Genomic DNA, 26,728 nt, shown 5'->3' with positions numbered 1-26,728 from the left:
TTTAAAAATCTGAAGTCATTGCCATCGTGAAGTATGTTGTTCCTCCTTGTCTCCTTTGAATAGAAAACCCACAAGATGTAGTCCCGTGTCGTCGGTTGGAAACAGTGCTCTTCTGTGCCCCCATGGGGGACTCATGTTTACATTTGCTTCCATGACCAAAGAAGATTCTAAACTGTGAGTTTCTTCTCTTCATGTGATTTTTATTTTTCTTTTCTTTTCTTTTTTTTAATGTTTATTTCTTTTTGAGAGAGAGAGAGAGACAGTGTGAGTGGGGGAGGGGCAGAGAGAGGGAGACAGAATCTGAAACAGTCTCCAGGCTCTGAGCAGTCAGCACAGCCTGACGCAGGGCTCGAACTCACAAACCGCGAGATCATGACCTGAGTCAAAGTTGGATGCTTAACCGACTGAGCCACCAAGGCACCTCCATGTGATTTTTCTAATGACTAATAAAGTATATTTAGGTTATTTTTCCTCTGACGTAAGCAGTCTATTTGAAGAATCTGGGCCTTTGCTGAATTGTGGGGAGTGTTGTTTCATAAACTCCACCAGAGTGAGCACTTAACCTTTTTTTTTTTTTTTTTTTTTTTTTTTTAAGAAAGCAAGACTGTCTCTCCCTTGTTCTTTTTCTGTGCTTTGTCCTTCCTGAAGCCCTGCCACCTTCTTCCAGAAGCTTCGGGTACCAATACAGCCTCTCTAGCAGATGTCTTCCAGCATCCCAGAATCACCAGGGATCTTGATTGTAGTTGTTTTTCCTGCAGCCCCCAGGCTTCAGGAAACAGACGAGGAGGAGGAAGGCAGCATGGCACCGGAGCGGAGCCACTGAACTGGTCGTCAGGAATTCTGGGGTCTTAAAATGGAAACTTTTGCGCCACCTGCCAAGTGCTTCCATAAGGGCTCTTAATATGAAACTCACTCCTGATGTTGCCATTTGATCTTTTCAAATAATTTTTAACTGTGTAAGAAAAGATAGAATGCCTCTGATATTCCTTATAAACTGTGAAAATTAGAACACACAAATAACAATTTCTTTGGCACTAAGCTAGAGGCGGGGAGTTCGTTATTTGTGTCAATACTTTACCATCATTTATGGAAGCTTAGAGTTAATCTGTTTCTTCTTCTAGGTTCTCCAGCTCTCTTTTTCCTTCCTTCCTCTTTGTGGGGTGGGTGCTATAAATGTTGGACATCTGGAAAATGTCTGTAATAATAAAAGAAATGTGTGTATTAGCTTAAAAGTTAAACAATTCAGGAGTGCCTGTGTGGCTCTGTCAGTTGAGCGTTTGACTCTTGATTTCAGCTCAGGTCATGCATGTTACCAGGGTCGTGGGATCGAGCCTTGTTTTGAACTCTGTGCTGATCATGGAACCTGCTTCAGAATCTCTCTGTCTCCCTCTGCTCTTTTGCCCCACTTGCCCCTTCTCTCTCTTTTAAATTGAAAACAAATAAATAAAATTGACTTAAAAAAAAAAAAAAGAAAAACAGTTCAAATAAAATCTAAGGTCCTTCGGTACTTATCGTTTCTTCCATTCCCCCTTTTCTCTCTCTCTTCCTCCCTTGCGGTAACCATAGGCCTGATGCTGAGGGTTATCATCCTCAGAAATACTACTTAACACACACACACACACACACACACACACACACACACACACACACACACACTAATATTTTGCATATTTAAAAATGTTTTATATAAATGGGCATTATATGATATCCCTCTGTAACTAACTTGTGTATTCAGTTTCAGGTTTTGAAATGTTGCCGTATTGCTTCCTGTAACTATAGTCCCTTTACTCTCATTGCCGTAACACCATTGTTTTGTATGAGGAAATCTAGTGTTCATTGTTGAGGAAGATGTATCTTTTCCTTTTTAACTTCTTTGTATTAAATATTGCTTTTGATGTTTTGGTTTTGGGAGACTAATGGATTATGTTAGTTCTCTTCGTTTCCATGTGTCTTAAGGCATGTTGGGTTCTTTTGCACAGTATAGCTCTCATATGGCCCGGCGAGTGGCAAATGATTCAAAAGCTCTTTGTCGTGGATCATGTAATTAAAATCACAAGAACTGAAGTGGGAGATGTAAACCCTTCAGAAACACAGTATATTTCTGAGCCAAGTAAGTTTTCATATTCATCTGTTTATGTTTCGTGTAGTTAAAAGTTGACATTTTAAGAGGGAAGGAGGGGATGTCACTGCTGTGTTCCCTACTTAAAATTAAAGAGCATGTGTTGGTCCAAACTAATACGCCCCAGGTGAGAATTATCCTATTCCCATTCCATTATTTGTGTCTTTATTTATTTGTTGATAGTGAACGCATTCAATGGAATACATTAATAGAAAATATGAGTAATAGTTATTTAATGAATGCTCCCTGGTAGCTTTGATGTTTGTTTTTATATATTTTTTTCTTTGACATTAATTCCTCAGCCACTTCTGATTTACTTTGTTTCTTTAGAACTCTGTCCAGAATGCAGAGAGGGCTTATTATGTCAACAGCAGAGGGACCTACGTGAATACACTCAAGCCACCATCTACGTCCATAAAGTTGTGGATAATAAAAAGGTACCAGTCCCTCTTGTGGCCATGACCAGTAATGATCAAGCTTGCTTTTTGACTTGCGGTTGGATTTTCACTGGGGCCTGCCTAGGATCACATTTTTCTTTCCTTGGAGCTATTTGGCATAAGGATAGAAATCGGATAAGGAGTGAAAATGAATAGTTACTTTGATTGTATGTGGATTTTGTTATTAATTTGTTCCACAAATAATTATTGGATGTCAGCTGTGTACCAGGAATGGTCTTGGCATGGAGGGAATACCATGGTGAAAAAGACAGACAAGGTGTCTGCCCTCAAGAATATTTGTGTCTCTTGTGGTGCCTGGGTGGCTCAGTCAGTTAGGCATCTGACTCTAGATCTCAGGTTTGTGAGTTCAAGTCCCACCTTGGGCTCTGTGCTGGGGGTGAACAAAGAACATTTGTACCTCATGCAGAAGATCAGGACCAAACCCAGAAAGGGAGGAGGTTCAAGATGGCAGCATAGGAAGATCCTAAACTTAGCCCCCTCCTACAGATACAGCAAATATCCAGCTACATGTGGAATAATTCCCTTTGAAAGGAACTTGAGAACTAGGTGAACAGATGCTTCACAAAAGATAAAGGGGACACATCAAGATGGGTAGCAGAGATACCGTCTCCCCCAAAACACCACCTCCTTGCACAGCAACCCACTGTGGGGGACGAATCTCACACATATGGAACTCCTCCCTGAGGAAAGAAGGGCTTTGACCCACAGGTACCTCAGCCTTTGAGAACCATAAAGCTATGGGGAATGGATCCACAGAGGATGCCTGTTGGGCACTGGGCTCTCATGGCCAGAGGGGACTGCCTTTCTGTGCCCCCCAGTTCTGAAACAGTCAGTTTGACAAACTAGAAGTAAGAGAAAGTTAAATAGTAGTACGCTTCAGTGTTAATGCACGGCCACTCCTTCAAGACCAGGAGAGATAGTTCCACTTAACCCATAGAAACAGTCTGCAAAATGAGGACACAGAAGAATGGGTTCCAAATGAAAGAACAAGGTGAAACTCCCAAACAAAGAAGCAAAAAAACCTGTAACAAAACAGATAAGGAATTTACCTAAGAAAGTGTTCAAAGTAAAGGTCATAAAGATGCTCACAGAATTTGGGAGAATAATTGAACACAGAATTTCATTCAACCAAGAGGTAGAAGATACAAGAAAGTAACAAGTCACAGAGCCAAAGAATGCAATAACTCATCTGAAAAATATACTAGAAGATTTCCATAGGAGATTACATCAAATAAAAGAAAGGTCAGTTATCTGGAAGACACTGCAGAATTCACCCAGAGCAGTTAAAAATTTTTTTTAAATATGAAGATAGCTTAAGGGGCCTACGTTACAACATGCAGCAGAACAACATACGCATTGTAGAGGTCCCAGAAGACGGGAGAGAGAGAGAAATGGGCAGAAAACTTCTCTGAAGAAATAACGGCTGAAAATTACCCTAATGTGGACAGGAAACATACACCTGAATCTAGGAAGCCCAGAAAATTCCAAGTAAAATAAACCCAAAAAGTTCCACGCTATGATACATTAATGAAGATTTTCTCAAATGTTAGAGAATCTTAAATGCAGCAAGAGAAAAACAACTTGTTACATACAAGGGAATCTCCATAAGACTTACCAACAGATCTTGTCATGTTACTCCTAACATGACCTATGCAAAGGGCTGAAGGAAAAACACTTTCAACCAAAAACACTATTCCTGGCAAGGATATCATTCAAAATTAAAGGAGAGATCAACAGTTTTCCTGGTAAGTACAAACTAAAAGTTTATCACCACTAAACCAGCCCTGTGAGAAATTAGAGGGACTTCTTTAAGCTGAAAGGAAGGAGACTAATTAGTTATAAGAAAATGTGAAAGTAAAAATCTCAGTAGTAAATATATAGTAAAGGAAGTGGATTAATCACTTGATAGAGCTAGTGTGAAGGTTAAAAGTAGTAGCAATTATAACTATATCTGCAATAATTAAGGGATACAAAAAATAAAAAGATGTAGAAAATTGTATTAAAAACATAAAACATTGGGGGTGTTAAAAAAAACAGTTTTAGAATATGATTAAATTTAAGTTGCTGTATACCAGTATATTTTAAGTGTGACTCTTGTGTTAACCACAAAGCAAAAACCTATTGTAGATACACAAAACATAATGAGAAAAGAATCAAAGCATAGCACTAAACAAAGTCATCAGTGGACAGAAGAGGTAAGGAGGAGAAGAGAGGAACTAGAAAACAACAAATTGACAATAAGTAAATGCCTATTAATAGTTAATTTAAATGTAAATGGACTAAATTCCCCAATGAAAAGACACAGAGTAGCTGAACGGACACAAAAAACAAGGCCTATCAGCCACTTATATGTTGCCTATAAGAGACTCATCTCAGATGTAAGGATACACAGATACTGAACGTGAAGGGGTAGGAAAAGCTCTTTCGTGCAAATGGAAACCAAAAGAAGGCTATTTGTATCAGAGAAAATAGATTTTAAAACAAAGAGTGTAGTAAGACAAAGATGGTCATTACATAAGGATAAGTCAATCCAACAAGAACATAAACGTATATAACATTTGCAAATATGTACCCAACATAGTACCTAAGTATGTAAGGCAGATATTTTTTTTTTAATTTTTTTTTTTCAACGTTTATTTATTTTTGGGACAGAGAGAGACAGAGCATGAACGGGGGAGGGGCAGAGAGAGAGGGAGACACAGAATCGGAAACAGGCTCCAGGTTCTGAGCCATCAGCCCAGAGCCTGACGCGGGGCTCGAACTCACGGACCGCGAGATCGTGACCTGGCTGAAGTCGGACGCTTAACCGACTGCGCCACCCAGGCGCCCCAGGCAGATGTTAACAGAGCTAAAGGAGAAGTTGACAGCAATGCATTGACAGTGGGACATCAATGAATAGATCATCTAGACAAAAAAAATCAATAAAGAAACATGGGTTTAAATGACCTGTAAGACCACATGAACTTAATAGATATATATCTATAGATAGATAGATAGATAGATATGGATAGATAGATAGATATAGATAGATATATGTAGAACACTCCATCCAACAACAGGAGAATGCACTGTCTCCTCAAATGGACATAGACCATTCTCCAGCATAGGTCATATGTTGTGCCACAAAATAAGTCAATAAATTGAAGAAGACGGAAATCATTATCAGGCATCTATTCCAATCACAATGGTATGAAACTGGAAATCAATTACAAGAAAACTAGAGAACTTTCAAGAAGTAGATGTATTTCTGGAAACATAATTTTCCAAGACTGAATCATGAAACAACAAACAAAAGTCCAGGACCTGATAGCTTCATTAGTGAATTCTACCAAACAAAGATTGAATACCTGTCCTTCTTAAATTCTTCCAAAAAGTAGAAGATGAGAGAATGCTCTCAGTTTTCAAGGCCAGCAAGGATACCACATAAAAAGATAATTAGAGGCAAGTATCTCTTGTGAACGAACATTGGTGTGGAAACCCTCAACAAAATATTAGCAAACCAAATTTCACAGTATGTTAAAAGGAACCTACCCTGTGATCAAGTGGGGTTTACTCTAGGGAAGCAAGGATGATTCATCTGCAAATCAGTCAACATGAAATACCTCATTAATGAAAAGAAGGATAAAATAATATCATCTCAATGAATGCAGAAAAGCACTTGACAGAGTGTATTATCCATTTATAAGAAAAACTCAATAAAGCGGATAGAGTTGGATCATACTTCAACTTGATAGAGGTCATGTATGACCAGCCCACAGCCAACATTATAATCAATAGTAAAAAGGTGAAAGCTTTTCCTTTTAGATCAGGAACAAGGATGTCAATTGTCACCGATTTTATGCAACATAGTATTTGAAATCCTGGCAAGAGCAGTTAGACAGGAAAGAGAAATAAAAACATGTCCAAACTGTAAAGGAAGAAGTAAACTATCACTCTTGACACATGACATGATTTTATATGTGGAAAACCCTAAAGGCTTCACCAAATAACTGTTAGAACTTACAAACAAATTTAATTATATTGCAAGGTACAGAATCAATATGTAATAAAATCAGTTGATTCCAGGGCTATGAGTTCAAGCCCCCATGTTGGGCGTAGAGCTTACTTAAAATCAGTTGCATTTTTATACATCTAGCAACAAACTATCAGAAATTAAAGAAACCATCCCATTTACGCTTCCATGAAGAGGAAAATAGAAATAAATTTAACCAATTGGGGAAATGATCTGTGCACTGAAAACTGTAAGATTGATGAAGTTGAAGAAGACACAAAATGAAGGCTATTCCTTGGTAATGAATTGGAAGAATTAGTATCGTCAAAATAACGACATTACTCAAAGCCATCTACAGGTTGAGCGGAACCCCTATCAAAATTGAAATGGCATTTTTCCCAGAAGTAAAAACCAAGCAATCCTAAAATTTGTATGGAACCGCAGAACATTTTCAATAGCCCAAGCAATCTTGAGAAAGAAAAAAGCTGGAGGCAGCCCTCTTTGTGATTTCAATCTATATTACAAAACTACAATTACCTTGGGTCTCCTGCGTGGCTCAGTCAGTTAAGCGTCTGCCTCTTGACTTTGGCTCAGATCATGGTCTCCGGGTTTGAGCCCTGCTTCAGGCTCTGGGCTGACAGCATGAAGCCTGCTTGGGATTCTCTCCCTCTCTCCCTGTCTCCCCCTCCCTCTCTCTCCCCCTCCCCCCCCCCCCCCACCTTGCGCTCTTGCTCTCTTCTCTCAAAATGATAAATCTGTAAATTAAAAAAAAAAAAAAATGGGTGAAGGAGCACATGGGTGGCTCAGTCAGTTAAGCATCATGGTTTGTGAGTTCGAGCCCCCTGTCAGGCTCTGTGTGGACAGCTTGGGGTGGGGGTGGGCTGAAGCCTGCTTGGGATTCTGTGCCTCCCTCTCTCTCTCTGCCCCACCCCACTCACGCTCTGTCTCTCTCCTTCTCTCAAAAATGAATGAATGTTAAAAAAAATTAAATAAAAGTAATTTTAAAAATTTTTAAATGGTTGAAGAATGAATGCAGTGGGTGAAGGGAATCAAGAGATCCAAACCTCTGGTTATGAAATAATGAAGTCACGGCTACCCAGAGTGTATAATGTATATAGTGTAACTGTAATCAATGTTATATTGGAGACTTGTAATTTGCCAAGAAAGCAAATCTCAAACATATGATGGCAAAGGGAACCAGCGTTCCTGGACATTTCGCAGTGTAATGAAAGTAATATAGTGTTGTATATCAATCATTTCAATTTAAAAAAAGATCTAGAACCCACAAATAAGATGATAATGCAGGAACAAGTGTTTTTGAAGAAAATCGAGCAGGGTAAAGGGGGAAGTGGCAGGAGGTGGAGTTGGCGGTGTTAGATGGGAAATGGACAGGACACCCATCTTGGTGGAGCACAGAGATCCAGCCTGTGAAGGGAGCTTCAGGCAGAGGGTAAGCCTAATGTGCTTAAGCTGCAGAGTGAGTCATGTGTAGAGATTACTGCAGCGATAGAAACATTCTGTGTCGGTGCCGTATGTTTGATATGGTAGCCACTATTCACATGTGACTGTGGCGGCTGTGGAACTGAATTTTTAATACATTTATATTTAAAGAGCCACATGCAGCCAGCCAGTGACTACCATAGTGGACAGGATGGGTCTAAAGTGAGGTTTCCTCTATTAATGTATAGTGGTATGGAGTGGGGGAGCAAATCCTATCACATTTTATAGTTCATACCAGGGATTTGGGATTTCATTCCAGGTATATATGTAAGCTACTGGAGAGTTGTAAGCAAGGTCATAGTGTGATATGATTTATGCTTTAAAAAGGTTGCCATGGCCATGGTCTTTGGAATTCGCAAGGGCAGAACAGGAATAAGGAGGGTCCGTTTAGAGCCCCTTGCATTTATCTCTAAGAGAATGAAGTAGACAGATTGAGGTGTGTTTTGGGAACAGGAGTGTGAAAACTTGCTGTGAATTGGATTTGGAACATTTTTATTATATTAGGGATAGCTCTTAGGTAGATCCTGACCCAGATCTCTGTGCATGTCATTAAGTTGATTGCAGGGTTGCTGGAATTAAAGATGAAACTACTTTTTATTTGATGATAGCTACCAAACACATTGTTTTAGGAGGATAAATTTACAAATTATACTCTTTAGTTCTTGGGTTCTCCTTTACAAATTGAACTAAGGCCTTTATTTCCAAATTTTGCTGAGAAAATGAAGTTAACGAGGGTAAATGTCTCTGTGTTCGTGCCTATTAGTCCATGTATACAATTGTATCTACAGTAGTATCCATTTGGGGCGCCTGGGTGGCTCAGTAGGTTAAGCATCTGACTTAGGTTCACGTCAAGATCTCACGGTTCCTGAGTTTCAGCCTCTTAAAGGGTTTGGGGCAGTCAGGGCGTAATCTGTTTGGGACTTTTTTCTCTCTGCTCCTCCCCCATGCTCTCTGTCTCTTTCAAAATAAATACATTAGAAAAAAATGGTATCCAGTTTATCTAAAGCTTTATTGTTTGTTTGGAGTTTCACAACAGTATTTCACAATACAGAGGAGCACTTGCCCTTCCATCCTTGCCTCTCTCAATTGTAAGGAATATTGTCTCAGTGGTTTGACAGTCCCTGTGCTAGGGTCCAGGATAAGCTTAGAGCCTCTTTGAACTTCTGCAAAATCCCATCATTGTAAAAGCCCGATAGTAGTAACTCTTGCAGATACTGCTTACTTACATTTATGATGAGCACATTATACAGAAGAGAGTAAGTCCTAGGATACAAACTAACATGTTAAAAGAGCACAAGAAACTTGAGTCTTGATCCTCTGCTTGGTCTGTTATCCCACTGTTGATAAAGCCCCCACACCATCCAAGGCTTGCCCTGCAAGGTTCTGACCATCTCTCTCTCTCTCTCTCTCTCTCTCTCTCTCTCTCTCTCTCTCTCTCTCCTCTCCCTCCCTCTCCCTCTCCCTCTCTCCCCCCCTCTCTCCCCCCTCTCTCCCTCTCCCTCCCTCCCTCTCTTCTCTTCTCTTCTCTCCGTCTCTCTCTCTCTCTCTCTCTCTCCCCCCCCTCTCCCCCCTCTCTCCCTCTCCCTCTCCCTCCCTCCCTCCCTCCCTCTCTTCTCTTCTCTTCTCTCCGTCTCTCTCTCTCTCTCTCTCTCTCTCTCTCTCTCTCTCTCTCTTTCTGTGTTTGCATTCAGGTGATGAAGGATTCAGTTCCGGAGCTGAATGTGAGTAGTTCTGAAACAGAGGAGGATAAGGAAGAAGCTAAACCAGATGGAGAAAAAGATCCTGATTTTAATCAAGTACGTGTTGAAGCTGCTTTTCATTGTCCTACCTTCGGCTTTTCTGAAAGCAGCCTCTCCCTGCCCCTGGACATATGTCTGTACCCCGTGTGGGACATTGGTTTCTTGGCCTCCTTTTTTGCCCTCTTTTCCTCACTTTTGGTGGCACACAGTAGTGGCCCTGATTTCTCTCAAAATCCCATGAACTGCATTATTCCAGAATTAATGTATTTGTTGCTATTAAGTAAGACAGGCTAAGATATAATGATCAAATCGTTAGCTGGAAAAGAAGACTAAAACGAGACACATATCTTGGTGTGTTGCTTAATCATCGAATCTTTAAGTATGAAAAAATTAACTCCATTTCCCTCATTACAAACAAAATCAACCATGGTCTTAGTAATTGAATTTATAGAAAAGATTTCTGGGTTTCTAATTAAGGTGTTAGTAAAATGACCAGATCAGCGTTAGTCTTTCTTATTTCCTTGTGACAAATTTGATGTTTTTCTTTTAAAGTTTCCTGTTTTGTGTGTATTCCGTTATGTTCTATCCTGCTTATATTCTGCATGTTCATAGTGACATTGGAGAAAAGGGTATTAAGAACGGGGAATGACTTGGGAATATGGTTGATATAAGGTGTAGGTAAGTTTCAGCTTCCCAAAAAGTCAAGACTACTGAGTTCCCGGGTATTCTACAGATACCTTAAATTCATGGAATTTCTCCTTAATTACAATTAGTTGTATCAGCTGAGATATTCATTTTTATTTGTTTATTTTTTGCTGCTAAAGTAGAGTAGCCAAACTATGTTTAACCTTCTCCCTAAAGGAATACAAGTGTTAAGACTCTCCATCAGCTACATCTGTTAACAGAGTAGAACTATCTGGACACACTGATACTTCATTTTCACCATAAGAAAGTCAGAAAAGCCCTGTTGGCTGGAATTTTGGTCTCTGTGCAGTGAATGTTTTCCATCCAGCACAGAGAGAGATCCACATTTTCCCCTCCTTGTTCCCGCTCCTGAAATGCTGTCAATACCTGTCAGAGAACGGTACCGGGAACTTGGGTCCCACCCTGCTCACCTCGGTTAGCCATTCTGTGAGGCCAGTTTGTGTTTCATTCGGTCCACATCAGAGGGCCCCTTGCTTCAGAAGGAGCCAGACCCATACATTTTACAGGAATGCCGATTTGTTTTGTTTTGTTTTGACGGGACATTGTAAATACCGTGCTTATTCGTATCTTTGTCGATGTAGGTCTTCTGTTTCTTGGGATGGCTTTTGAGATTATCTCTTGATTGGAGTTTGCAGACCTATCTTTGTGGTTAACTCCTAACCGTGTTTGTCATCAACTCTTCTCATGTCCCCATCGCCTTGTAGAATTCATCTTGCAAATCCCACACCCACAAACTAGTTTGTTTGCTCACTTTAGTTGATACATTAAAATTGCATGCTTGTGGAGGGCAGTGAACATCTCGATCCAGACTTAGGACTCTAGTTTCTTTCATTGCTTGGCTGGCAGTACTATATCGTTTTAATGATTGTCTCTTGGAAGTGTGGTTTTCTAATCAGTTGGGAATCTCCTTCTTTCCCAAATCTGTTGTCGCTGACTCATTTTCTGAATAAAGAGATAAACTTTGTCAATTAGTTTGAAAGATAGATATGTAAGTTCATATTGTCTTTAGTTTCTGTTATTTCAAGCTTTGCTCTTCAGCCTGAGTTAATTTCGAAATCTCTTTACATTTTCAAGTGATTTACAATTTTGGGAAGCCAACGTTTCTGAATGTCTAGTTTTATTCATTGTGGTTATAACCACAGCACTTTCTAAAGAGTGGATGTGGAATTACTCTTCTTAGTTGTGGATGACAGCGGATTTCGTATTTACAAATATGACAGAGAATGCTGGGAAACATCACTTTTTACGCTATAATTTTTTTTTATGTATACATTATAATTTTCTTCTGTCTTCCCTCTCCTTGTTTGGATATTGTCATACTCTAGAATGTTTTAAATATTTTTGACCCTCAAAAAAATGTAGCCTTCCTTTTGAAAAGAGGAGATGGTTCCAGAAGAATGGCAAGCTTTTTCAGACCTTCAGGGTCCTCAGACGTTTTCTTTGTAATGTATTACAGTTCAGTACAGATAGCTTCTGTAATTACGGTTTTAAATCCCTGTAATAGGAAATGATGCATCTCTACTTGTCCTTAATGGGGAGGAACAAATCCTCTTTTTTCCCTCTCTAAGCTAGATCAACCCAGTCCCTTTGACTTTGACCTTTTCTACAGTTCAGGTTAATAATGCACCCAGTGTCAGATATCGCTTAGGTAATTGAAAGCCATCTAAAACCAGTGGGCTGGTTTTTGTCACATAGTTGGATTTAGATTCTTTTTTTTTTTTTTTTTTTTTTTTTGAAAAAATAATTCTGGGAAAAGCTTTTGGACCCATTTAAAATCAGAGCCATTAAAAAATATATCTTGCCTAATGCCGAGGGATTTGTAATTTGGTTGTGTTTTGTATTTCTAAAGTAAAATTGGATACGTTGTAGATATTTTTATCCTTCCTAATTTGGAGAATTTAGGTCCACCTTCATCTTTCCTTTCTGCGGATGAGATTAAGGAAAATGTTTCATCAACTTTTAAGTTATTATCTTTCAGTGTTTTTACTTATTTTGAGAGAGAGCATGTGCACATGAGCAGGGGAGGGCAGAGGGAAAGAGAGACAGAGACCCAAGCAGCTTCCGCACCGTCAGCACAGAGCCCCAGACGCAGGGCTCGACCTCCGCAACCCTGAGATCATGACCTGAGCCAAAATCAAGAGTCAGATGCTTAGCCGACTGAGACATCCAGCCAGGTGCTCCTCTTTTTCCTTAACTCCACTTGCCACATAACTTAAAAAAAAAAAAAATGTTTTCTAGTGTTCATTTATTTTTGAGAGCCACAGAGCGTGTGTAGGGGAGGGGCAGAGACAGAAGGAGACGCAGAATCGGAAGCAGGCTCCAGGCTCTGAACTGTCAGCGCAGAGCCCACCGCAGGGCTTGAACCCACGAACCGTGAGATCCTGACCTGAGCCAAAGTCAGACACTTAACCAGGCGTCCCCCACATAACTTGTTAACGAATGTTAGAACCACCTGTGTATCTCTGTAGCCTCAGAGCTAGAGCAAAACCTGACTTTGCGTGGAGCCCAGCCAGCAGGTGTCACCCTGAGCCAGTGCTCTTGTCTGCTTGCGTCCCGATCCTTGTCTGCTTTGTAAATCCCTGGATCTCTATTAGTAACGAGCATGTGGCATCTGTGTCCATAATGGCCCCTGATCCACTCTGCTCATGCGCAGCTAACACTCAGTGACAACTGCAGAAACCAGAGCCAGGGCCTGGGGCTTACCTCATCCACATTTAATTAAAGCAGGGGAAAACTGTCGGAGGAATCTTGTGCCTCTCACTCCTTGGCCTGGTTAACAGAAGACTGTTGACTCTTAGCCTCCTTATGAAGTGTTTATGGGGGTGTCGTAGAAAGACATTTGGCTCTTCTCTCTCATTTTTTTCTTAAGACTGGCGCATTAGGAATTCTGGATCCATATATATGTATGTATGTATGCCTGCATATTTTGCCCAACTATCTTTAGGTAAATAGTATCTGTCGTGCGTTTTCACCCCTAAATACTTAAATCAGGGGTGCCTGGTTGGCTCAGTTTGTTGAGCATCTGACTCTTGATTTCAGCTCAGGCCATAATCCCAGGGTTGTGTGATTGAGCCCTGAGTCGGGCTCCATGCTGGGCATGGAGCCTATTTGTGATTCATATTCATATTCTCTCTCTCTCTCTCTCTCTCCCTCTCCCTCTCCCTCTCCCTCCCTCCCTCCCCCCCACCCTCCCCTGCTCCCTTGCTCTCTCTAAAATATAAAAATACATACATACTTAAAGCAGCATATAAGTAAGATAGTGTCCTATTGCCCATACTCAGAATTTTCCAGGTATTCCAAAGATGTGAAATAGTATTTCCTCCTCCAAGCAACCGTCAGGGTGTACATTGTATCATAGCTAGAAGGCCAGTCCTACCGCCTTACCCCCTTTCTTTTCTTCTTTGACCTTTAATGTCGTGTAGATTGTCCCTGATCCTTGGTCCAGCTGATCGCCCCCATACATTATTGATTTCAGTTTGTTTCTCTGGTCTCTGTAATTTTTGTACATTGGAAATCGGCTCTCAATGTTTGATTAGATTCAGGTCTAAAATTTTTCACAAAGATCTTTCACAGACAGAGCTCTTTCTTGATCCCATCAAGAGGCACAGTGTGTCCCGTTTTTAGTCAAACCAAGTTGATGTCTTTATTAATACTGTCTTTTCTTTTGAACGTTCTCAGCTGTTTATACTTAGCTTCCTCGCCTTCTCAAAAGAAATCGTGTAATACAAACATTACGATTCAGGTTGTTTCTGGATTAAATTTAGTAATCTTAACGTTTTTTAGTTTATCACGTGTGTTTTTCTGAGTGAAGGTTCAAACGTACCGTTTTGCTTTTAAATGTTCTTATTGTAATTTTTTGAAGAAAACAAAAACAAAAACCTGCTGCTTACGTGCAGTTACTGGTATATCTCACACATCCTCTTCTCCAATTTTATGTGAGCCTACTAAGTAAGGATCTGGTGAGTTTCTACTCATTGTTGACACTGAATTTCAAATGGTTAAGGGACCAGTAAGTAAATTGCTTTTGTCTATCTGATGAACTTTATGAGCATGGGTCACACAGAGTGGATCATCTCAGTGCTTTGTTTGTTCTGGATTTTTATTCTAGAGCAATGGAGGGACGAAGCGGCAAAAGATAACCCATCAGAATTACATAGCCTATCAAAAGCAAGTCATTCGGCGCAGTATGCGACATAGAAAAGTCCGTGGTGAGAAAGCACTTCTTGTTTCTGCTAATCAGACACTAAAAGAATTGAAAATTCAGGTGAGGAAATTACAATGTTGGTTTAGAAGGGACCTTCCTGCGTTCCTGCTTTGCCCTGTGTTTATGTATGTCTCTGTTTTCTTTCAGGGTCGATCCTCCTGGTATTAATCCGTTGAGAGGGGGGTTTCTTTTGATTTCAGAATAACGCCTGAATAATTTGAATAATTGAATAATATATTCAATAAATTTAATAATAAATTTCAATAAATTGAAATAACTCTTTTAAAAAGTTTTCAAAATAGCCGAGGTTTGGGGAAAAAAAAAAAAAATTTTTTTCAAAATAGCCGAGATCTGGTGCACCTGGCTCGCTCAGTTGGTGGAACATGGTAACTCTTGATCTCGGGCCATGAGTTCAAGCCCCCGTGTTGGGTGTAGAGATTACTTAAAAATAAGTTAAAATTTTTAAGAAGCCACACAAAATAGCCAAGAATCTTTCTTTCTGTGAAGGTGAAAGTGGTTTGGATTCTGAAACCGTGGGCAAGTTCTGAGTAGCTTATGGGAAACACTGAGAGCCCTGTAATGTGCTGAACGCGGAGGTTGTTCAGGGGTAATTGTTCCCTCACTTTACTGTGCTGTATGTTTTCCTTTGACCACTTAATAAGTATTTGAGCCGGTTACCAGGATCTGCTGTGAAATTTAAGGGGAAATAAAAGGCAGCTACTGCATCATTCATTCACTTGGGTGAGCCTGGAATTTTTTTACCACGATATTTTTGGTGTCAGATAAGTCTACTTGATAGAATTTTAAAGTTACCTCTCTTTATAGAGTGATGTTTTCCAAATGGGTTTTTAAAGATTTGTTTTAGATTGTTTTCCTCTGCGTCTCACTCCCTCGTGCCCCCCTCCCAAAAGCAAGCATTGTTGAGTGAATGCAGTGTAGGCATTTTGAAAATCCTAGATGATTTTGTTATTTCTTCGTATCAATACTAAAATACTGTAAATGAGTGGTATGTCCCAAAATCTAGGCAAGAGGCTCTGTTAAGTTCAAGATGCCCGTGAAAAAAAAAGAAAAAAAAGAAATCTGGCCCCTAATCGGTTTCAGACACTGATATATATCCAGAAAGTCGACCAAATTTCCCTCTTTGCTGCTTTCATGTGGCATAGTTTACTGGTTCTGCATTTTTTCTTGCTGCTGATATTTATCATTGTAATTGAGGCAAAAATACAGGCTTCCTTTGAGGGTGTTATATGTTCCAGATTGTCCTGGGAACAGTATTTCCCTTAGTTGAACCCATGGCTCTGAAAATAAACGTGTTGGCATAATATCTTTACTCTGTTATTGTACCTTTTACATCTGAGAAAGCCTGTTTCTGTCACCGGCTTTTTGCCTGTCAGTGGTAAACCTCGAACATTCAAAACCTTTAAATTACAAAAAGAGCCCCTGTGGATAAAGACATTTAAAAAGCCTGTGCTGCTTTTATTATGGACTACCATTTTTGAAGAACAAATCAAAAGTCAGCAGAAATAACCTCTGTTTAGGAACATGTTACCTGCACGGAGGAGCTGTTAGAAGCCAGCAGCAGTTCAGATGAAACCCCCAACGTGCTCTTCTCCGGTGGGTCCTTTGCAGTGTCCTTCCTCCCCCACCCGGGCTTTGAAGCCGCCGTGATCCAGAGTCAAAGGAAAGGGCAGTGAAATGTAATTTCCCCTTGCTGCTCAGTGGTGGTAGCTTTGAAAGCCTCCACTAGATGTGACCTTTTGCCTGGCAGCCTGGCCAGCATTGGGGTTTGTGGTGGGCACGAGTGTGGCCCTCAGTTAGTGGTGGTGGGTGTTTTGTTTTTAAAGTATGTAAATGCCTCTTTTACGTTTGATAGAGCCTTTCCTCGTGGAGAGAGTACATTTCCAAGTTAATAGGATGGCATCATTTGTAAAAGTGTAAATGTTTTATTCTAGACATCCGCATTTAGTGTGGCTTAAAACCTTAAGAAGTTTGTCTTGCCTGATGATTAATTCAGCCACCTCTGATACCGTAAAGTAAATGGAATTACAGTTGGTTCATCTCCCTTTGCAGAAGATGTTCGGTGTTCGGTTGTATTATTTCATTTTCCCGCAGACACGTTTTGAGCAGTCGCGCTGCCTGCCTTAGTAAGGAGGAAACGGTGGTGCCGAGGATGGATGGCTGCCAGGTGAAGCCATCGCCCCTGCGTTTCCTTTAGGCCACACACCCTTGCGTCGTAGCAAGGAGCGCAGGGTGGCTTCCCCTTAGGACAGGGTTTGTTCCCCTTAGGACAGCATGTGGTTGTTCCTCGTATGCTCCATAGATTAGGGATGCTGCACCTATATAATATATGTTATATTTTAATGTTTATTCATTTTTGAGAGACAGCACAAATAGGGAAGGGGCAGAGAGAGAGATGGAGACACAGAATCCAAAGCAGGCTCCGGGCTCTGAGCTGTCAGCACAGAGCCTGACGCAGGGCTCAAACTCAAGAGCTGCGAGATCATGACCTGAACTGAGACGCCTGAGCCACCGAGCTACCCAGGCATCCTGCATCTATATACTATTAAATTATACTCAGGCATTTTTACGGCTTGTGCATTACTGTGCCAAAGGCCTCTGTGCCCTTGATTGGCTTATTCCCTTCTTCTGAAGTAGAGTGTGCTCTTTTCACTAGCAAACACTTGCTCATCTTTCATGGCACCTCTCCTACAAACCTGCCTTGGCCTCCAGCTGTAGAACCGACTCTTCTTGTCCTCCATGCTCCCCAGATCTGACATGTACCTTCTGCCACCAGCCCCGCCATGTTCTGCCCTCACTCTCTGAACGCCTCCCATGTGGGGTTCCTCACTCAATGTTTGTTATTTCCCACACTGAACGAAGCATTTGACTCATGGTGGCTTCTTCATAAAAGCTTCATTCGTTGTTAAGTGTCCTTGGCCATGTGCTCAATACATAAAGTCCTGAGCATCCACCCCTCAGTGAGGGTGCTCGTGTCTGGATGTGTTTCCTTTGTCCAACCTCACGGGGCTGGTGCAAAGACGCTCAGTATTCTGGGATACCAGCAGGCGTTCCTACAGTCGAGCAGCTGTAATGTTGCCCACATTAAGTTCGTAATGGACACCTCCATTGTAACTCTGCTTTCTTCCTCCCGATTCCTCTTTGGTAACCTGGTTACCTCTGCCTGATTCCTATGTGCTGGGCTGGCTTCGGTAGAAGTGACCTATTAGTACTTCTTACAAGAAATAGGCTTATTGATTTAAAGGCAGTTGATTGATGATGTCAGTGCATGTTAGCCACAGAACCATCTGTGTTGTCTTTTTTTTAGTTTATTTTGAGGGAGAGAGAGGGAGACAGAAAGAAGCCCAAGCAGGCTCCACGTTGGCAATGCAGAGCCCGACACGGGGCTCAAACTGACCAACCATGAGATCGTGACCTGAGCCTAAGTCAAGAGTTGGGTGCTTAACCGACTGAGCCACTCAGGCACCCCACAGCCACCTGCTTCTCAGAAGCTTGTGTCCTTTTGAGAAGTCCAGTTAAAATTCAGGCCTAACATGGAGGAGGCCCGTGTTGTTATCCTTGTTCCTAATTTTCTGTATGCCATAATTAAAATCACTTTTCCAGTCACAGTTTTCTTGTCTTGGAAAGCTCTTGGACCCTGTTATACACACAATTGTCTCAGGGCTTCTCCATCTTTCCAGATTCAGAGAGTAGAGTAGCGTGCATATAAAGGTTAGGATGGTTTTCCCTTACCATCGTTGATACTGGTAATAAACATACATATAATAAAACATTCACTTGAGTATGTAAGTAAGCTATGAAGCATAATAAAACGGATACTCTTGAATGCACCCTCCAAGTTACAAATTAGAACATATCATTGAAGGTGCCCATGTGCTCCTGTCCAAGGCCAAAACTTCTTACCTGCCCACTGGTAATTACTACCCAGAAAAGATAAAAAAAAAAAAAAAAAAAAAAAAAAGAAGACATTTTTGTGAATTTGAAAAAATGTTTAAGTATTATGCATAGTAGTCTTTCTGAGTTTATTTAATTTTTTTTTTTTTTTTTTTTAATTTTAGAGCGAAAGTTGGGGATGCACACAGGGCATGGGGGGAGAATCCCAGGCAGGCTCTGTGCAGAGCCTGATGTGGGCTTCATCTCACAACCCTGGTTATCATGACCTGAGCTGAAATCAGGAGTCAGACATTCAACCAACTAAGCCATCCAGGGGCCTCTGAATGTACTTAATTTTTTAATAATTGGCTAGAATTATGAAGGGGTCCCTTCCCTTAAGAAATTCATATTTTGGTTCCTAGAGGCAAGACTATCTAAGAATATACAGCAGTCCCAAGGGTGAATTATGTAGTCCAGGCTTGCTAAAGAAATTAGGACAGAAGGAAGAATCCAGATGGCCTGCTGGTTAATTTAAAGATGGTCTTAGGAAAGAATTTTGACTTGACTGGTAAAAGGACGTGTGACCTGGGCATGAGGAGAGTGACTGTCACGTCCTGGCTGAGGCCTTAAAACCAGAGGAGCTACCGGCCTGGTCCACCTGCTCCTTTGATTTCCCCACACCCCCTCTCTCGGGGAGGCGGCAATGCACAGAACAAAAGGGTCCGTGGGTATAATTGTTCTCTACCAGGCTTCCTAAGGATGTTCTCAGATAGGCTAGGACTCTAGTCTTCGTAGGAGTGGAGGCTGTGGGCTGATTGCAAGGAGTAATATCTTTTGTACTCTGAGGACTTTTGTTTGTTTGTTTGTTTGTTTAAAGTATCCATGTATTCATTTATTCCAGTAGGGTGTAAGTCTCAGTATTATTTGCCTCATACACGCTTTCTTTTATATTGGCACAGATCATGCACGCGTTTTCGGTTGCTCCTTTTGACCAGAATCTGTCAATTGATGGAAAGATTTTAAGTGATGACTGTGCCACCCTCGGCACCCTTGGCGTCATTCCCGAATCTGTGATTTTGTTAAAGGTAGGTAACGGCTCCTTACGTAAGGAATTCTAGAAAACTTTGATGGCCTGTTCCCACAAGCGACAGTGGTGAAGATTGCCTCTGGTCCTCAGGAGGCTGTGCCAGTAAGCGACTGGCCTCCAGACGCTCCCACTCTGGCTCAGCTGCACAAGACTGAGTGGAGATCAGAACAGAACATCGCTGGTTCTTGTGGGGTTTTCATCATTTTTGTTAAAAATAATGTAGATTTAAGCCTCCACCCAGACTTCTGGATCAGCAGAATTACTTAACCATACTTGTATTAAACCATCCCCTCATTTCCTCTTGGCTCAAAAGTACCAGCCACTCAAGCAGGGAAGCAAATGTAACACATGAGGCTCGGCCACGATGGTCTAAATGCTTCTGGTTGACTTGGGATTTTTGTCCAGGGCATGGAAATTGGCTTCAGGTACAGTAGATAGGAGAGGTGGAAAGTGTTTTGCAAAGGCAGGGTCCTGAAGAGTCCTTGAACTGCCTCATTAGCCCAGTTCTGTCTTTACCCTCCTCTAAGGGGTGGGTTTTGTCCCTTCCCTTTGCCTCTTTGGTTTCTTAGTGGCCAGAATCATCCCCACTGTGGCAAACAACCACTGCGTCACCCGGTAGAGTATCTGTATTTGTTCACTATTTTGAACTGTGAGATACATGCTTGTATCTGGAGCCTCAGTCCTGGTGAGATACGGTTGGGCCCTGGAAATGAAGGAGCAGGCCCATAATACCCACTCCTCCACTCACTCCTACCGCCTGCCCATTCCCTGTTTCCTTTTTGCTTTTCTTTCAACTGTAGGTTCTGTGGAATTATTCTGAAAACCTAGAATTGCCGAGCCCTTAAGGACCCTAGGTCTAAAACCCTTGAAATGGCCCATGTTATCAGAGGACTTGTACCTTGGACGATCAGCTAGAGTCTATGCTAGCCATCAGCCTCAGGGCTGGCTTCTGTCCTGAAAGGGGAATGGGTGATTTCTTCCTGCTGCCGAGGAGGAACAAAAATGTCTTTTTCGGCTAACTTATTTTTTGGAGGACCAGTCTGACCTGGTTTCCACCAGCTCCCTGTCACCGTCACCACTGGCATCCTAACTCACATTCATTCATTTTGTGCTTAGTAACCACAGGGGAATAGATTTCCACATCGGAAGGTGTTTTTAAGAGCAGTTAACCAGTGTCACATATAATGTATGGTTTGGGGGTGATGAGTGTAGACCCATCCGTCGTAGGCGGGGACATCCTTTGTTAGTCCTGGACATGGCCGCCTCTCTACCGGACAGCGCTTGTATCTGTGTCCTGTAGCAAAACACCGGTCGACATGTGGACCTGCCTTCCCTGTGGTGAGGATCTGCCCTGGTTTTCACTTGTCTTCGTTGGTTTTTCTAGGCCGATGAACCGATTGCAGATTATGCTGCAATGGATGATGTCATGCAAGGTAAAGACACATTTGTTTTAGGAATTTAAGTTGCTAGAAGGAGAGGTAATTACACCTGGTGAAGTTTCCATCTAACAGTGCTTTTACTTTTCACTTTGAAAAAGTTTTACGTGTTGTTAGGGTGGAATCTTACATTCTTTCTCCTGGAAGATCATAGAGAAGGGCATGTGCAAAAATTGGGCAAATGGAAAGCTGAGAACAGAGTAGTAATGATTTAGCTGAGCTGAGGAAACTGAAGCACAGGTAAGCCTGGCAATAGAAGAGATCAACCAGAAGCAAAGTTAATTCTGATTGTAGAGCCTCAGACAGATGCACAGGAGACCCCAGGCACTTCGACAGTGGGAGTGAGGTCAGAGCCTGAGAAGAGGAAACTATGTAAGAAGCAGTAAGACAGCGCAAGCCCCTCCTCTGGATCCTTCCCCACCGGGACGTCACGTGAGCAATGAAGATGTGTTTCTCAGCTCTTTGAAGGCGAGAATGAGGCTGTTACATAGACAGGAAGAACACCCCTGTCTTTGTTCAGATGCTGGCAGCTGCCTCTGCCTCCCACACAGGAGCGATGAGCTAAATCGCACTCGGGGGACACTGGCCAATTCAAAAAATCACCTACAGATAGGTATTTTTTTTAAGTGCTTCATCTCCCAGTAACCCTTCAGTGAGGCCCACCAGTGTCCACCGACCAGTCCTCATACTTCACTAGGGATAAATGGGCACCTCCAGACCAGACAGTGGAGGAGTGAGGGTCTGGAACGAAACGGTGTCCATGAAGAGCCTCAAGAAAGGAAGCTAAATGAAGCAGTCCATGCAGGAAGCAGAAGAAACCTCAAAAATTAACTATAAATAATACAGAGAGACCATATAGCTAGGGACTATATAAGAGAAACGTTGAGAGGACAGAAAGCGTTTCATGAAAATATAGAATGATCATACCAAGGATCCGATGCAGTAAGTGAAATTCTAGGGACTCGTGAATCTAAAAGCATCCAGAGATACGGGAGGAAAACAAATCCCTTTCATAGGATAAAGAGTCAGAAAGACCAGTGGATGGAGCTGTGCCCACAGGATTCTGAGGAAAAGTGAGTTCTGATCCAGAATTCCACAACTAGACAGATTTTGTTCTTCCCTCACATTTGAGGCCCCCAAATATTTCTCTCTCAAATATCGTTTGCCAATACACTGTGGACGGGTGTGCTCTTCGTAAACAAGAGTGCAAGTCAAGAACGAAGTCGGTGGTGGAACCAAAACCTAGGGATCCAACAGAGGAAGACAGCCCTAGAAGACGGGAAACCCCAGAAGAGAAGCCCTGCGATCAGCAGCGAGCACCCCCCAGTCCAATCAGAGCAGGGAACACAGCTCCGGCAGAGCGTGTCCGCGGGGAAGAGTGGAAGTGATGGAGGGCTGTCTTGAGGTTTACAGGTCTTCCAGCGTCTGTATGCAGCAATTACCACCCCAGAAAGTTAAAGTCATACCAGACAGGAAGTATGACCAAGGTGCACTGAGGGATTCAACCGTGAGCACTTGTTACTGGAGTGAAAGGTGACGTGAACACTGGACACTGACTTGACTGGCTTCACAACAAAAAATACCATGTCAGGAGGGGACATGGGTTAGGGGGCAGGTGGTAGACCAACTAAATCTTTAGTGTTCATTGAGGAAGTTGTTAGATATTATTTATCTAATGTTACGAAATAATAATACAGTTGACCTTGAACAACATGGGTCTGAACTGTGCCAGGTCCACTTCCACATGGGCATTTTTAAATAAGTGTATGTGCAGCACCATAAATGTATTTTCTCTGCTCTATGATTTTCTTAATATTTTTTCTCTAGCTTACTTGATTGTAAGAATGCAGTATATAATGCATATAACATACAAAATATGTGTCGAGTGACTGTTTTGGGTGAAGCTGTCAACAGAAAGCCGTTAGTAGTTAAGTTTTGGGGAGAGTGCAGAGCTCTGTGTAGATTTTCAGTCATGCTGTGGGTAAGCGCCCCTAACCCCTAGTTGTTTAAGGGTCAACCGAATCAGCCTATCATCTGGAAATAGAGACCAGGAGAAAAGGCTACATGAGTCTGAAGGGGTTGCTTCTCGAGTGTGGGAATGGAGGGAAGGTGAGAGAGACGCAGCATCTCTCCAAGGGCATCTGTCCCACGGTTTTCTCCAGGCCCCCCCTGGAGTCCTGCAAAACTTGGCTCTAGCTACAGCCATTGTTCTACTGTATTTGACTTGTGTGTTGCTTTGATAAAAGTAAAAACAAAGAGAAAGATCATCATCTGATTATTCTCACCCAAAATTTCAAAGGTAATCGTTATGGGTGAGTAAAGTAATTAGAAGTTATTTATAAACTTTTTTTTGTCTTTAGGCATTGCAGTAATTTAGGCATTCTTGTCTGTCACGACAGTGTTTTCATTTTGGAATTCTTTTTTCTCTCTCTCTCTTTTTTTCTAGTGTGTATGCCAGAAGAAGGGTTTAAAGGTAAGTTACATTTGTCATGTTTTGTTCATGAATGTCAGAGTCATACTGTAATTTTCTCTTAAAGCGAAGGCTGTAATTTGATTTTAAAATTTAATCCAATATAGTCTCATGACTGAAATTAATTTTAGTTAAATGCATTTTTTATTCGGGCTTCTTCATTATCTTTTTCAGCACTCGGGCCTCAGCTACGGCCTGTGTGTTCAAAGTCTGTGGTGCCAGATGTCCATTTTGCTTTTCTCTTTCTCATCTGGAGGGGTGGGTGGGTGGGGAGGTTGGGGGGTTAGCTGACGGCATTTCTATTTACCTTTCCCCGTTCCTCCTCTCAGTCCCACCTTGGAGCAAAACATTTCGTGTGTAACTGATGAGAATTAGAGGGAAGGAATTTGCTGAATTATATCCAGTTCAGTGAAAAGGTTTCATTCATCCATTTAGAATTCAGGCCTTTCTTGGATTACGACTTTGGATGGAGACACAGCGGTGTCTTGTCACATCATGGCCGCTATTAGTTGTGTATACCGATAGTATTCATTAATTCATCAAATACAGATCTTTGATATTTACAGATTGAGCCTTTGCCCTTCTGATTCCTTTTGGCCTACTCCAGAGGTCCGTGGCAGCTTGTGATTTTTTTTGCCTCGGAGTGAGTTTAATCAAACACCAGGGGTCCTTTGCTGAAACAAATAAGTGAGCAAAGCCACTGGCCTTAGTAAAGCCTTTCTGTCAATGCAGCTTTGTTGTCTACACGTTACTACACAAAGAAGTGGTCAAAACAAAACAAAGCAAAAAATGTCTTTATGAGAAATGGCCATCAAATGAAAGCATCAATAAAATGTGATTAACTTGTGCGAAGATACCGCGTAGGAAACACATGGCTTTCAACTGAAACGTGGTTTAGCGGAAAGCCTGGAGTCTGCTGCTCTGTTCTTACCCTTCACCATCCAGGGGCTGCTGTGCTCACTCATTAAATTGGATATTCCCTGGTGATGATGCGTTCTTGGCAAATGGAATACCTGAACTCTTCATTTTCAGTTCACAGCTCTACCTCCACATGTGTTTCTTTTCCCAGGTACTGGTCTACTTGGACATTAATCTTTTGGACACTTGCTGACTTCTGAGAAATGACCAGAAGGGAAGAGAGACGTTTGACATATGTTAGGGCATTAACGAAAAGATGGATTTAAGAATTAAACCATTCTGTGACTCTTCCAAAAGGCAGAAAACTATTCTGAAGTGACTGTCCCAAATGCCTTATGTCAAATAAAGCAGATTGCACTGACGGACATCAGACTTGAAGGAAATGTTTCAAATTTTATATTTAAGAGAGGGTGGCGGGCGGGCGGGGCAAGTAAAGACGGAACCGGTTTAGTAGCAGTAACAGTAAATCATGTTTACATATGAGATTTATAGTCACGGGAGGGAATAAAGTTCTGTTATATTTCCCTGCTCGCACTTCATACCAGATGCATTGGTCCATAAAGGATTTGTATCACAGTAGATGGGACAACATTCTGCTCTGAACTAAAAAGTAATTCTTTAGAGACATAACCTGCTTACCAATACCTGTCTTTGATTCATATTTTACTTTGAATAAAGCATGAAAGTGAAGAAACTTGCCTTAATTGTGGAAAAGTGTCTTCAGATTCTCCTTCTCTGTGTCGGCTCCCACACTACCCGCTGCCCCCTGGTCTCTCTTAGTGTCGGGTCAGGGAGGAGGCACCTCTGTGTCTCCTGCAGTGAGCGAGGGATTGGGTCTCAGTTTTGGCTTCAGTGCCCTGGCTTTCGTGCACACAGAAAGGATGGCAAATGTTTGTTACCTGTGATAGCACCTTCCTCCAATCTTGCCGTCATTCAGAATTTGGGAAATCAAGTACATCTTGCACTTTAGAAAACTCTGACCACACCCTATCAGAAGAGTAAAGTACCATTTGGATAACGCAAGGTTTTTATAGAAATGTGTTCTTTCCGTTCTCCAAGTCTACTGTTTGTTTCTTGGATCTCGCTTCTCTTTTTGAAAGCATTCTTCCTGAAATGCCCAGAAAGGGCATTTAGATCATTTTGTTTAAATAAGACCAAAAAACCATATGGATGGGATGTGTCGTTTCATCCATTTCCGGATTACTGTTATTAACTCATAACCAAAACAACATTCTTAAGAATATTGAGGGGTTTTAAAATGGGACTTAAGACAAGTTGGTTTCGCTGTTTTCTGTTGAGTTGTGTATGTGCATGTTCGGGGCCAAGATGCTGACTCCTGCGTGCCTCTCGCAAACACTTTTCGAGGCTTCGGTTCATGACAGGTACCCCCCCTTTGTTTTACCCACAAAAATTTAAACTCAGATAATGGATGAGGGAGGCAGGTTTCAATTTGAGGACCAGCAACCTTGGCAGAGCCCTTTTGAATAGCTCTTTTTATCAGAATAATATGGCTCTTCGGTCAAATTATAACTTCTTATTTTTCCCGTTTGCTATGTCTCCAGTCTGTGCCCCCTGAGGAGGCGGGGGCATTTAACGAGCCTGTGTGGGAGAGTGAGAGCTCCACACAGGACCCTTGAAAGCCATCCTAGGAACCAGACGTTCCTGCGTTGAGCTCTGTCAGCACAGGGATGGGACTCGGGGGTTGAGATCACGGGTAGCTAATTGGGTTTTAGATCCCAGTCTTTTATTTCACTCCAAAAGGGAAGCTGGAGCATCAGTGTATTAATACACAGAGCAACGTATTCTTTCCCAAGGTAAAGACTTGTCAACAAGTTCCCTTGGTGCTCAGTGGGCCAGCTTCCCTTTTCCTACAAAGAAGCCACTCGGCCGGAAAAGGTTCTTTCTAAGGACTAACAAATATGTCTGTGGCTCCTAGAAATCAGATCTTTTTCCCGATTTCCCGATTTTCCTGGTAACCGCCTTTTGGAAATCTTTCGGTATGACGACCCAGTCCCTGCAGTGGCTCCTCTAAGAACTCTGCCCAGAGGTGGGAGTTCTCAGCCCAGCAGCTGTTTTCTCCTGCCCTGACCAGTGCTACTCAGTGTTGGCCATGCACCCACCAGCAGCAGTGGGAGGCTGTATTAGAAATGCAGGAGGGTTAAGCATCCGACTTCGGCTCAGGTCATGATCTCACGGTTCGTGGGTTTGAA

At 41.9% G+C, this 26,728-nt stretch overlaps 1 protein-coding gene across 10 annotated transcripts in view; it reads left to right on the top strand.

Moving 5' to 3' along the window:
- Positions 1-25,217, top strand: part of USP48 (ubiquitin specific peptidase 48) — a 112,652-nt gene extending 87,435 nt beyond the window's left edge. For 8 of the 10 annotated variants that reach the window (XM_086715959.1, XM_086715958.1, XM_086715957.1 and 5 more), the window contains 9 exons: positions 64-174; positions 1,980-2,110; positions 2,450-2,556; positions 9,760-9,864; positions 14,621-14,776; positions 19,567-19,692; positions 21,079-21,127; positions 23,577-23,603; positions 24,670-25,217. In XM_086715959.1, coding sequence (XP_086572085.1) covers positions 64-174; positions 1,980-2,110; positions 2,450-2,556; positions 9,760-9,864; positions 14,621-14,776; positions 19,567-19,692; positions 21,079-21,127; positions 23,577-23,603; positions 24,670-24,692 — 835 coding nt within the window. In that variant the 3' untranslated portion in view covers positions 24,693-25,217. Of the gene's footprint in view, positions 1-63; positions 175-1,979; positions 2,111-2,449; positions 2,557-9,759; positions 9,865-14,620; positions 14,777-16,254; positions 16,551-19,566; positions 19,693-21,078; positions 21,128-23,576; positions 23,604-24,669 lie in introns of those variants that run through there. The other 2 variants (XM_086715955.1, XM_086715953.1) reach the window with 2 other exon arrangements.
- The last annotated feature ends 1,511 nt before the right edge of the window (positions 25,218-26,728 follow it).

This window comes from Puma concolor, chromosome C1 (genome assembly GCF_028749965.1).
Source record: "Puma concolor isolate L17-30 chromosome C1, mPumCon1.1.hap2, whole genome shotgun sequence".
Classification (NCBI taxonomy): Eukaryota; Metazoa; Chordata; class Mammalia; order Carnivora; family Felidae; genus Puma; species Puma concolor.
The sequence above is the reverse complement of the archived record's forward strand: the minus strand, read 5'-3'. Positions and strand labels throughout refer to the sequence as shown.